Here is a 13,130-nt window from a genome sequence, read left to right on the forward strand (position 1 = left end):
GGGGAGAAGGCTAAAGGAAACTAAAGAAAAAGAAGGCTGGGAGACAATTTAATTGCACAGAGTAGGCATTCAATAATGGTCTAATGAGATCTTTATCAAAAGACTTCTGGTTCATCTCCATTTGCTGATTAAAAAGCTGGTCTACCTGTTGCTGTTTCCCAGCAAATCAGCTGTGTGACTTGTTTAAGGTTGTGCTGTGGTGTGTCCCAACAGTATTTTTCTGCACTGGTGTATGGCAAATAGATCGGCTTACTTCAGAGTTATTGTGAGGAAAGAACTTTGTAAATCACAAAACAATAAAGAAATTGAGTATTATCTGTCTTGTTATTCACTATGAATTCCCCATTGATTTCTTTCTATATCACTTAAACATTTCCTATTTTTTATGCTGCATGCTATTTGTTTGTTATTGTGCTTATATACCTTTTAAGATTTGTGATAACTATATTATTCTGCTGTTAAACTTACTGAATTTTATTCTCTTTGCTTCTGAACATTTCTCATGAAATCAAGATCATCCTGGGGGCAGCTGGGAGGTACAGTGGATAAAACAGCAGCCAGGGATTCAGGAGGACCTGAGTTCAAATCTCAGACACTTGACACATACTAGCTGTGTGACCCTGAGCAAGTCACTTAACCCTCACTGGCCCACCAAAAAAATATATTTTTTTTTTTAAAGAAAAAGAAATCAAGATCATTCTGAAAAGACTATCCATCCACCAACAATCCTTATTACTCTTCCCTGAGCTTGGTGTCATCAGGAAACAATACAACAATTTACAAGGTTATGGGAAGAACCCTTTTTCACCAAGACTATTTGGCTCCAGCTAATTTCCTGATTTTCCTACCATTCACAGGATCCAGGCTAGTAAGAGACTTCTTTGCCATACATTATCATAACCTACACACTAGGTTCCCTGGCCCACTTTTTTGCTTACTACCCGTCAGTGAGAAAGAAAAAGCGGTAGCATCTTAAACTTTGAAGATGAAGACCTGGTCTTTTTCTTTTAAAGAATGTTCTTGGGGCAGCTAGGTGGCACAGTGGATAAAGTAACAGCCCTGGATTCAGGAGGACCTGAGTTCAAATCTAGCCTCAGGACACTTGACACTAGCTGTGTGACCCTGGGCAAGTCACTTAACCATCATTGCCCCACAAAAAAAGAAAAAAAGAAAAAGAAAAAAAAATGTTCTCTATTGTTGTTTCTCCCATCACCCTTTTGCTATTCTTATTAACTAATGTTGGAGGAAATGTCTACTTTGGAGGATGCTAAAGAATCTCACTCAATCTCTTAACAATGAGTGGCCCTTTAAGGGGATGAAACAAGGATATGAGGTTAAGAGTAGACCTCTGATAAAGTAGCAAAGCCATGAGTGGGTCGAAGTAGAGATCAGATCTCCTCTATGAGTGCTTCTTCTTTTTTTTTTTTTTTTGTCTGTTTTTGTTTGGGTTTTTTTTGTGAGGCAATTGGAGTTAAGCAACTTGCCCAGGGTCACACAGCCAGCAAGTGTCAAGTGTTTGAGGCCGGATTTGAACTCAGGTACTCCTGACTCCAGGGCCAGTACTCTATCCACTGCACCATCTAGCTGCCCCTATGAGTGCTTCTTGAAAAGCCAACATACTCTCGTGGATCCTTCTTGTCTTTCTTCTAAGGCATTTCTTCTCTCATAAACAGAAGCTTAATAAAAATTTCATTGTAAATATGATCAGGGACCTTCTTAAATGTAGCAAATTTTGGCAAGCCTTTTAAGGGACTAAAGTGTTAAGTGTATAGAGAAATGTATAAAATGTATAAAAATGTATATTGTTGTTGAGAAATTGAGCTGTAGGATCTGGAATGAGAAAATTTAATAATCCAAGAACTTTATACATTTCTATGACAGCATCTGAGGAATGAGGACGGGTAGTTCAGTTGTTAAATCCTTTCAAAACCATGTTTACCTTTTCCCCACACAATTAAAACAAATTCATTCTGAAGTAAATGACTGTTTACCAAGGAAATCACTGAGAACTTGTAGAAATATAAGATGATTGTTATCACAAATAAAATTAATTTTCTATGCTATAAAGACAAAAAAAAGTGCAGGGGATGTTATTTATGGCCACCAAAGTGGAGGGAACTTTACCTGTCTTGGCAGTGAGAAGTATCTGGAATATATGAGCCATTGTGATCAAATGGAAGAGATAGAGGTGGTTGTAAGACGAGCTAACCGATGAAGGTTGCAAGGCAACAGTTTCATCCCAATACAAAGATGGGAAAGATGAAACAGCACCCACCTGTGAAAGGGGAAAAAAAATGAACACCAACATCTGTAAAATAAAGAGACTAACAAAATTATTTTCACAGCTAAATGAAAATGGCCTAGAGTGATGGTCATGGTTGAAATTTTTTCTTTTACTCTCATTTATATAGAAAAGTACCAAGCAATATGTCACTGGATATGAGATTAAGTTGCATTTGTCACCAAGTTGGGCCAGCTCCCATCTCACCATCAGGACAACTCTCCAAAGTAACATTTGTTACTTCATTGCTGGCAATGAAGAGTACTAGATCAGGCAGTAAGCAGGGACAGCCAATACCCCAGATTCCTTTCCGAATTCAATTTCACTGAGCACTTAATACATATGAAAAATTGGGCTAACTTTTGCAATGATACAAAGATGATTAAGACATAGTTCACTTTTTTTTTGAATTATAAAAGTATTTTATTATTTTCCAGTTACATGTAGAGATAGTTTTCAACATTTGTTTTTATAAGATTTCTAGTTTCAATTTTTTCCCTCCCTTCCCTTCTCCCCAAGACAGCAAGTAATCTGATATGTTATATATGTACAATAACATTAAACATATTTCTGCATTAGTCATGTTATAAGAGAAGAATCAGAGCAAAAAGGAAAAACCTCAAAAAAGGAAAACAACAGTATCAAAACCAAAAGAAATAGTGTGGTTCAATCTGCATCCATATTCCACAGTTCTTTTTTTTTCTGGATTTGGAGAGCCTTTCCCATCATGAGTACTTTGGAACATAGTTCACCTTCTTAAGGAGTTTAAAATCTAACAAAGGAGGGGGCAGTTAGGTGGCGCAGTGGATAAAGTACTGGCCCTGGATTCAGGAGGCCCTGAGTTCAAATTTGGTCTCAGACACTTTTCACTTACTAGCTGTGTGACCCTGGGCAAGTCACTTAACCCCCATGGCCCCGCAAAAAAAAAAAAAAATCTAACAGAGGGATGAGATAAGTACACGTGGTAAGAATGTGCCAAATGAGCACAGATCAAAGGATCACAGTAAAATTTAGAACTGGAAAGGACCTCGGAGGCCATCTAGTCAAGCCCCCTCGCTTATATGGAGGAGGAAAATGAGATGAGAGATTGATTAAATGACTCGCCTGAAATCACATACATGGCAGAAGTAGAATTTGAATCTTTCTTCTCTTGACCCCGCTTCTGACTCTGGACTTCCACCATCCCTTGGCTGCCTTCAAATCCTGGAACTTCCCTCAGGACCTATGACTTTCTTACCCTGGAATATCCCTCCACTCCTGCTTTGCTTCTGAATCTCTAGACTTTGTCCCTTCCTCTCTCCCCATCTTGCTTTCTGATTCACTTTTGTGTTGTCTTCCTCTATTATAAGGTAAGCTTCCTGAGGAGATGGGCTGTCTTTGTTTTTGCTTCAATTTGTATTCCCTGGCACTTTGCACAGTATTTGGAACATACTAAGTGCTTAATAAATACCTGTTCAGCAACACTGTGTGATGATCAACTGTGATAGACTTAACTTTTCTCAGCAATACAGTGGTCCAAGATAATTCCAAAGGACTCATGATGGAAAATGCTCTCCACATCCAGAAAAAAGAACTGTGGAATCTGAATACAGATTGAACCAGAAACAGATTGTTTCTACTTTTTTTGTTTTTTTGAGGTTTTTCCCTTTTGTTCTGATCCTTCTTTCACAACATGACTAATGCAGAAATATGTTTAATGTGATTGTACATATATAACCTATATCGGATTGTTTTGTCTTGGGGAGGAGGGAGGGAGGGAGAAAAATTTGGAATTGGAAATCTTATAAAAACGAATGTTGAGGGGCGGCTAGGTGGCGCAGTGGATAAAGCACCGGCCCTGGAGTCAGGAGGACCTGAGTTCAAATTCGGCCTCAGACACTTGACACTACTAGCTGTGTGGCCCTGGGCAAGTCACTTAATCCCCATTGCCCCGCAAAAAAAAAAAAACCTAAAACAACAAAAAAAACAAATGTTGAAAACAATTTTTACATGTAACTAGAAAAAAATAAAATACTTTTATGATTAAAAAAATAAATAAATGCCTGTTCACTAATGGACTTGGGGTCCTTTAACTTTGACTCCATTGTTCTTTCTACTGTATCAAATAAAGAAAAAAGAACTCACAACTCACTAAGTGAGGGAAGGTGTGTAAGGAAATAGGGAAAGTTTGAAATGGGCAAAATTTTGACAAGTAAAGATAACAGAATAAAACAAGAAGAGGTAGTAGAAGCAACAGTAGGATAAAGGCACAACGGTGGAAAAATACAATTGTATGTTTTGGCAATAGCAAATATATGCTAATAGAGTGCATAAAAACAAATAATGGGAGGAAAGGCTAGAAATTCCAGGCTAAGTATTTTGGACTTTGGCAGTTAAGTAGCCTAGTGCTAGACTTGGAATCAGAAAGATCTGAGTTTGAATCCTACTTCAGATGCTTACTAGAAGTGTGAACTTGGGTAAGTCATTTAACCTCCAACTCTGTCAGTTTCCTCATTTGTAAAATGGGAATAACAACAACACCTACCCCCCCTAGGATTTCTGGGAGTTCAATGAGAAAATAAATGTAACAAGCTTTGCAAACCTTAAAGAGCTATATAAATGTTATCTATTGTTATTATTGGGAGGTTGTGATAAGCCATGCAAAGTTTTTGAGCAAAATGGCTTAGGAAGATAAATCTGGCATCAGTGTGCAAGATGGACTAGAAATAAGAGAGACCTAGATGGAAAGAATAGTTAGGAGGCTGTTGAAATAGTCTAGGAAAGGATGATTTTACTAAGAGATTAGAGCTTTAAGGTTTACAAGGCACTTTTCTCACAATATCTCATTTGAGACTCACTACACCCTGTAAATATCACAGGTATTACCCCCATGTTGTAGATGAAGAAGCTAAGGCTCAGAGATGCTTTGTGGCTTACCCATGGTCAGAGAGCTAGCATTAAAGGTGGGATTCAAACTGAGGATGCTCCAGAACCTGAGTTTAGCAGGAGGAGGTTGTGCACATGACTAAGGGATAGTTCATATTTTTCTTTTTTTCATGGGCTTCTATTGCCAAAGAATTCATCACCAAGTAGGCAGCCTTCTTATGGCATACTTCTCCATGTTAAATTGGTTTTCTGAGAGTGAGCATGGTCTGTAGCTTTCCAGTATGGAAGAAACTGTGAGAGCTTTTACTACAATGGCACAACCTTCAAGAACCTCTAGTCACTTTTACACATTGGTGAAGCACCGGAGTAGGATAAAGCAATGGTCGTCCTTACTTACCAAAACATGAAAGAGATCGACGGAAAGAAGGCATGGTGTATCTTCAGATTTCAGGTTAGGCAGAATAACTAAAACAACAATACCACACATTTAATTTAGTCAGCAACTTAGCATTTTCATAATTCAGGGATCTGTGATTTAATCATTGACACTGAACACAACCCCTCTATAGTTTCAAAGGTGATCTCAATGAGTGCACATGACTAAAAGTATTCATCACCTGGTGGTCAACATTCCAGTTAAAGACTCCTAAGAACACAGTCAAGTTGGTCCTCACACAAAAACGAGGCAGTCCATTACCAAACCTCGTACCTGAAATCTTTCTGAACTACTGACATATCCTTCAGGACCCCAGTCACCTCCACACTATGAGGAGACATCAAAGTAAAATGCAATTAAATACAGAAAAAAATGAAAGAAAAAAAAAATTTAATTTTTTTAAAAAGGAGACATTACACATTAACATTAAGATATTTAAGTATAGGACTCACACTTATCATTCAAACCTTTAATGATATGCCTAATCTTGGAAACTATAACTCAAGAGTTTCTGAATTTATATTGGTTTAGAAGATAGATATTGAGGTGATTTTAGGGCTGAAAGATGAAAACTAAGAATAAAAGTTATAGGAACCAAGATAATGAGTTGGAAGGGAACAGATTATTCATTGAATGCATAGATAAATCAATGGATGAATAAAAATAATTTATTTAAAACAATGTTTCCTAATCTCTATAGCACACTTTTAAGTTTTAAAATGGTTTATAAGAGACCAAATAAGGATGAAAGGAAGTAACGGGGGGGGGGGGTGGAGGGTGTGGGGTGTGGGTGGGCGGAGTGCCCCATGGCAGCTAGGTAGTAGCTTCTGTGCCTGGTGGTAGAGATAAATAGTAGATTATTCCAGCCTCAACATTCGCTGTCTTTGAACTAATTTTTCATTGAGGATTAGCAATTAATGATGAAGAGGAACAATGCAGATGACAGCAACAAAATGGAAGTTAGGTAAGACTCTTTTCTCTTCTCTTAACCTGCAAAACAATGCACTAAAGAGATTTTTTAAAAGTCTAAAAACAGGGGGCAGCTAGGTGATGCAGTGGATAAAGCACCGGCCCCGGATTCATGAGGACCTGAGTTCAAATCCAGCTTCAGACACATTTTTCTGTGAACCCAATAATTCTTAAATTGTTACTCCAAGTTCTATCCTCTAGCCCTGTTGCTTTGGTTTGTAAAGAGCTGAGATTTTTAGCCATTTTAACTGTTATTTTAATTTGTTATTGTTATTCCATCTATGAATTATTTCATTCTATATTATTCAACAGAGAATCTATTACTTCATTGAGATTTTCTAACATCTTTTCTATAGTGTCTATTCCCAAAATAGTCTTCTTGAAGTGCTTACCAATATTATTTCCAATTATATAGATGCCAGACCTTCCTTTATGTCACTTTTTATGATCTGAGAGGATCTTGTGGTATGGCTGTTCTCTCTTCTAGAATAAAGTGTTTGTTACTGCAGTCTATTTTCTTCTGGAGGTCTCTCTTTGTCTTCTTTTATTCTATACTATTTACTCATGGACTGGAGTCTATTGATTCCTATGGTCTCTTAGATTTCCTACAAGATTTTTCCTTTAAAGGTTTCTTATTATAAAATGCTGTTCTTTTCTAAAAATAAATGCTGTGTAATTATAATGACAAAGTGTGGCCTCAAGAAAAGAGATGAGAAAATGCATTTTGATCTATTCTTTGCAGAAGTGGGAGATTATAAGTATGGAAAATTATATACAATGTCACACATGGTGACATGTTAGCTGATTTTCCTGAATTATTTTTTTCTTTTTAAATCTTTGTTATAAGGGTTTTAGAAGGGGGAGGGCAATATCTGGAAATTAAGGTGATATTTTTTTAAAAAGGTATCAATAAATAAATTGACAAATTGTTCTTTAATTTGGTGCATATTGTAGTTGTTTCAAGGTGTTGCAGAGAAACAGGGCTTAGTCACAGCCACTCACTTAGTCATCATGCTACAAGTCCTGACTTCACGTTCTCATCATTTTAATCTCCCATGTTCTGAATTTAAGAGTTTTCTTTGACTCTTTCCTCTCCCTTTCCTCTCATATCCAATCAGCTCCAATGTCCTTTAGGTTTCACCACACATCTCACATCTGCTCCCCTCCTCTCTACTCCCATGTTCCTAGTACATGTCATCATTACAACCTGCCTAGACCATTGCATTAGAAAAAGCAGAACACTGGGGGCAGCTAGGTGGTGCAGTGGCCAAATCACCAGCCCTGGATTCAGGAGGACCTGAGTTCAAATCTGGCCTCAGACACTTGACACTTACTAGCTGTGTGACCCTGGGCAAGTCACTTAACCCTCAATGCCCTGCCACACACACACCCCCCCCCCAAAAAAAAAAAAGAAAAAAAAAAGAAAAAAAAAGAAAAGCAGAACACTGCTACAATAGTTTCCTAATAAGTCTTCCTGCCTTCTTTCCATCCTTCAATCCATCTTTCATATTACTGGAAGCCTCATCTTCCTTATGTATTGGTTTGGTCTTAGGATCACAGAATCAGGGTTGGAATGGACTGAAAGGCCCACTAGTTCAAGCTCCTCATTTTTACAAATAAAGACTTACATGTGAAAAACAAATTGTAACATTGATTTTTAAAACTTTGTGTTCCAAATTCTCATCCTTCCTCCCTTAAGAACTCAAGCAATTCAATATGTTATACATGTGCATTTGTGCAAAACATAGCTGACAAAAACAACTTTAGAAAAAGGAACTGATAACAACAACAAAATATACTTCCATCTGTATTCAGGTACCATCAGTTCTTTCTCTGTAGTTGGATTGCATTTTTCCTAAGTCCTTCAGAATTGTCTTGGATCATTGCATTGCTGAAAATAACTAAATCATTCGCATCCTGCTGTCATTTAAAATGCAAAAAGGTATGAAATCAAACTTCTCCAAATCATTCTGTCCTTGCGGATTTAACTGTCAATTGTATAACAACTATATACCAAGATGGTCAGCTCTAAAATCCTGGAATTGCTTTGCACCCTCCATCTCTCTCTCTACTGATACAAAGTTCTGACATTTCCTCCTTCTTAACCTTTTCTACACATCTCCTCCTCTCCATTCCATCTACCACCATTCCCTCAACCAATTGCCTATTACCTCTGCCTCTACTCCTGCAATGATCTCCTTATTAGTCTTCTTCCTCAATGTTAGAACCACTTCCGATTCACACACAACATTGCAATTAATAGTCCTACCCCAAATTTTTCACACTTTCTCTCTTCTGGCCAACCTTCAATGACTTGTCCACTTCCTAAGACAACACATTTCTCATTTGTCTTTCAAGGCCATTAGCTATCATTTACCTATCAAATTTGTTCCTCACACACTTACTTACAGGAATCTACAACTGCAGCCAAACTGACCTATGTGCAAGCATAATTTTGGACACTCATAACCATTCTTATGCTGGAATTCTCTCTTCTTCCCCAAGTAAGTCCTACCTACCCTTTAAGGACAAACTCAAGTCTCACTTTTTCTGACTTTTCCTAGTCATAATTGGTGCTCTTTCTTTTTATTTTTTTTTTAAGTGAGGCAATGGGGTTAAGTGACTTGCCCAAGGTCCACAGCTAGTAAGTGTTAAGTGTCTGAGGCCGGATTTGAACTCAGGTACTCCTGACTCCAGGGCTGGTGCTCTATCCACTACGCCACCTAGCTGCCCCGGGGCTTCTTTCTTAAATCCTATATAACATTTCTGCATTCCTCATCTGATACTTTGTGTATTGGCCACCTTGTAATGTATCTAATGTAATTTCTCTTTTTATATAAATGTCCCAGATCAATTGTGAACTCTTTGAAGACAGGCAACTGTGGCTTATTCCTATACCCATGGCACCTACCACAACAAGGACAAATAGTAGGTATTCAAGAAAATTTTGATAATAAAGAAAATATCAATCTGCATTTCCTTCTTTATTATGAGGATTATATTTCTTTTGTAGCAGTTTAGAACCATGTATGGTACGTTCAGTATATTACTAAATTGTCAGTATCCTTTAAATCCTACTATTGTTTGCCTCTCAGAAAGGGTATATGGCTAAATATTTGCAACTAAATTATTATTTGACATTTTTGGTGGTTTCACTTTAGTTCTATTTGATTAATCAACAATAGTATTAGTTAATATTAGGATCTTAAACAGAAGTACCCACAATGTAGTGCAAAACACATACATATATACACATGCACACACACATATATGTATATAAATTTTATACACACACACCACACACACACACACACTTCTACTGGAAAAAAAAAAGACTAATAGTTGCAGTTGTCAGCCCTAAGCTAACAGAAAAATAACTAAGTGTGGCTATAGGGTTATAGCAGACCAAGAGGAAGCAGTGGTTCTAGGAACTCTCCATTTAGAGTATATATAATTGGGGGGTCTTGTGGAAGATGACTGGTTTTTCTGAGTTAGGTATGGGCACCTGCTTCTTGCCAGGCGTATACAGACAATGCTGTTGTTAAATATCTTCTTAAATTATTTGAATATACTATTTGTTCCAATGAACCCATTTTCATATCATCTGAAGTACATCAAGGAAAAATGTCACGAGACAACTCTAACCTGATAGGAGACGGACTAGATGCTTCTGTATCACGCTCTGAGGAGAAGTATTCTCTGTGCCAACAGCTAATTGTACTAATGCTTTTATGCCACAGTCCTAAATTGAAAAAAGAAGAAAAAAGGGGCAAATAAAAGAAATAATATAACAAAGGAAAGGCTAAGTCAATTCTGATATAGTAATATGATGAAATATAGTACAACTATTAAAAATGACAAGTAGGTATACTATATCAATCCTGGAAATATGTATATTAAACAGTTCAGTGAAATATTTAGAAAAAAACTCCGTTAAGATACAGGCTTATAACTATATAAAATACACAGGTGTTAAATAAGAGACTGAAAAGGAATTCATGGAAGATATAAATATGTTGTTTATTAATCAATACCTTTTAGTATAAAGGAAGCGTAAGTTCATAATATGATATCTGGGGTGTGGTGTTGGTGTGTGTGTGTGTGTGTGTAGAAAGGAAAGATGATGGACACAACAGATGGTACAGCACCTCAACCCCATGCAGGTAAAGAAGAACGACTAATAAGAGCACTCTTCCCTCTCCCTCCCTCCTCATGCTCTATCACCCGTCCGTCCAAGGACCTGCTACCCAGACCTCAGCTGGGGGCAGCCAGGGAATGAACAAGGAGTCCCCCAACTATAAAATTGCAGTGAGAAGTGAGGACTACATCAAGCCTTACTATCTATCCTTTTGCTATCCTGTCCAGATCCATGGGCACTGCCATCTGACCTGCTGATGCACCCTAAGGACCCCATGGGACCTTTCCATCTGCTCAACCACTGAGCCCTTAGATCTTCTAGGCCTCTCAATCCATCTTGAAGCTGAATTCTTTCAGATGTGGTGTGCCCCCAATTAAGAATATGAGCGTATGAGCTCCTTAGGAGCAGGGACTCTCTTTTTTTTCTATTTATATCCCTAATATTCAGCACAATGCTTGTCACATAATAAGTGCTTATTAATAAATGCCTTTTCATTCATTTATTTACTGAAAAACTTAATGTAATTAAGTATCAGCTAGCCAAAATTTTAAACTCTTTGACCCCAAAGAAGTATTTTACTTCAACTTTGATAAAAATTCTTACTACCTCAGAATAGAACTTTTAAAAACAGCCACTTTACTTTGAATCTTAGAACTGTATGTATGCCTGTGAAATGAGAAATTCTAAAGCATATCACTACAGAGAAACAACTGCAATGAATGTCTAATTCATGAAGCATTTGTTAGCTTTGGGCTTTGTCACCATACTCCGTGAAAAGAACTCAAAGTACCTACTATACTGGCCTAAATTCCTATCTCCCACAAATCTGGACTGTATAGGCCTACACTCATCCTATAATCACCATCACAGGATGACAGTGTTTTGCACACTTAAAAAGGTAGGCATTTGTTATAGGGATAAGAGTTCCACATATGCTTAATTCCAAATCCTTAGAAGGCAGAGGAATGACTTTTAGGAAAGGCAAGGGCCCCCAAATTCAGGATCATGACTACAAGCCCATTTGTTACTGAGAAGACTACAAAGCTAGCTGCCAAGAAGACAAGAGGGAAATGGTACTGGACAAAGGAGGTTTGTGCAGAGGCAGGGGAGTTCTATCTCCCCATCTGGGGAGATAAATGACTCATTGTCTGCTTTAAAGGAGTTTTTGCAGTGAAACTGGTTTGATCTTTTCTCTTGCCATCCCACAAATCTCTGGGGTACTGGGAAGCTGGGATTTTGATGAGGAGTATAATGCCAATGATCCAGGAGATAACAAAGGCCAGCTTGCTGAAAACTGATTACTTGGACTAAAATGAACAAGTATCACTTGAAATAATTTTGCATGTCACTCTCTGGAATCTGTTCCATGAATAATCAACTCTAAAATGAAGATAGTTTTGGAAATGTGCTAGGAAGTAGATATCTATTCTTTAGTAAGATACCAATTAACATTTTTTTAGTTCTATTTTCTTGCATATAATAGGAAGCTAATGAGGGTGAAATATAATCACTGGATTCACACTGGACTGCTAAGAAAATAGAACATAAATAATATATTACTTAGTATAACAACAACAACAATAATAATACTAAAAATAGGTACTCATGATATACCTGTCTGTTCTGAAGGGCTCCAAACAGAGGTTTGCCTTCATCTTCAAGCAGGTTGTCTTAAAAATAAACAAATAAAGCAGTAAAATTATGGATTCTAAAAACCATAGCATATGTTACATTATTTTCTGTGTACGGCCCCCACTATTCTAGCAGACCAGTTTGTTCTCATTATAATAGTTTGACATATTTCACTTCAAAGTTTCAATTCTAAGCCAGATGTAAATTTCCCCAATTTTCTAAATAAATATTAGGTGATCAAACAGAGTAATTTATGCAGTTTAATTTCAAAGACTGCTTTGTGATATAGCTAAATGAGCAGCCTTGGAAAAGAATAAGCATTCCAGCTTACTCCCCACTCCATCAACACCCTCCTCCACCACCTGCGACACGTTAATTGCATCTTTTTTTTCAGGTTATTTTATTGAGTACTCTGATCACCTTTGCCTATCATCTTCCTACTTAATGAAATGGAAAATATGGCTTATTAAAATTCCAAATAGAATCACTTTCAAAATGGGATTTACTGGCCTTAAATTTCTTTACCATGTCTAGTATACTTCATGCAAAGTACTCAAAGGCAGTAGTAGTAGTAATACTGATAACAATTATAACAACAATATTAATAACTAGCATTTATATAGTGCTCTATGGTTTACAAAGTGTTTTAAATATTATGTCATTTTATGCTCAAAACAACTCTTATAGTTAAGTTTTACAGTAGAGGAAATCAAGAAAGATAGAGGTTAAGTGACTTCCTCCAAGTCACAGTGATAGCAAGTGTCTGAAGCAGGATTTAAATTTAGGTCGTCCTGACTCCAGGTCACCTA

The 13,130-nt window shown here is 37.2% G+C and overlaps 1 protein-coding gene across 1 annotated transcript in view; it reads right to left on the minus strand.

Annotated features, from left to right (window-relative positions):
* UBR1 (ubiquitin protein ligase E3 component n-recognin 1) overlaps positions 1–13,130 on the minus strand; it is a 138,118-nt gene that overhangs the window by 23,915 nt on the left and 101,073 nt on the right. The window contains exons 24-27 of the mRNA XM_043980565.1: positions 12,304–12,359; positions 10,197–10,293; positions 5,544–5,611; positions 2,125–2,275 (exon numbers count right to left, since the gene is read on the minus strand). Of these exons, the coding sequence (XP_043836500.1) occupies positions 2,125–2,275; positions 5,544–5,611; positions 10,197–10,293; positions 12,304–12,359 (372 nt within the window). The remainder of the gene's footprint in view (positions 1–2,124; positions 2,276–5,543; positions 5,612–10,196; positions 10,294–12,303; positions 12,360–13,130) is intronic.

The sequence above is a fragment of the Dromiciops gliroides genome, chromosome 2, assembly GCF_019393635.1.
Source record: "Dromiciops gliroides isolate mDroGli1 chromosome 2, mDroGli1.pri, whole genome shotgun sequence".
Lineage (NCBI taxonomy): Eukaryota > Metazoa > Chordata > Mammalia > Microbiotheria > Microbiotheriidae > Dromiciops > Dromiciops gliroides.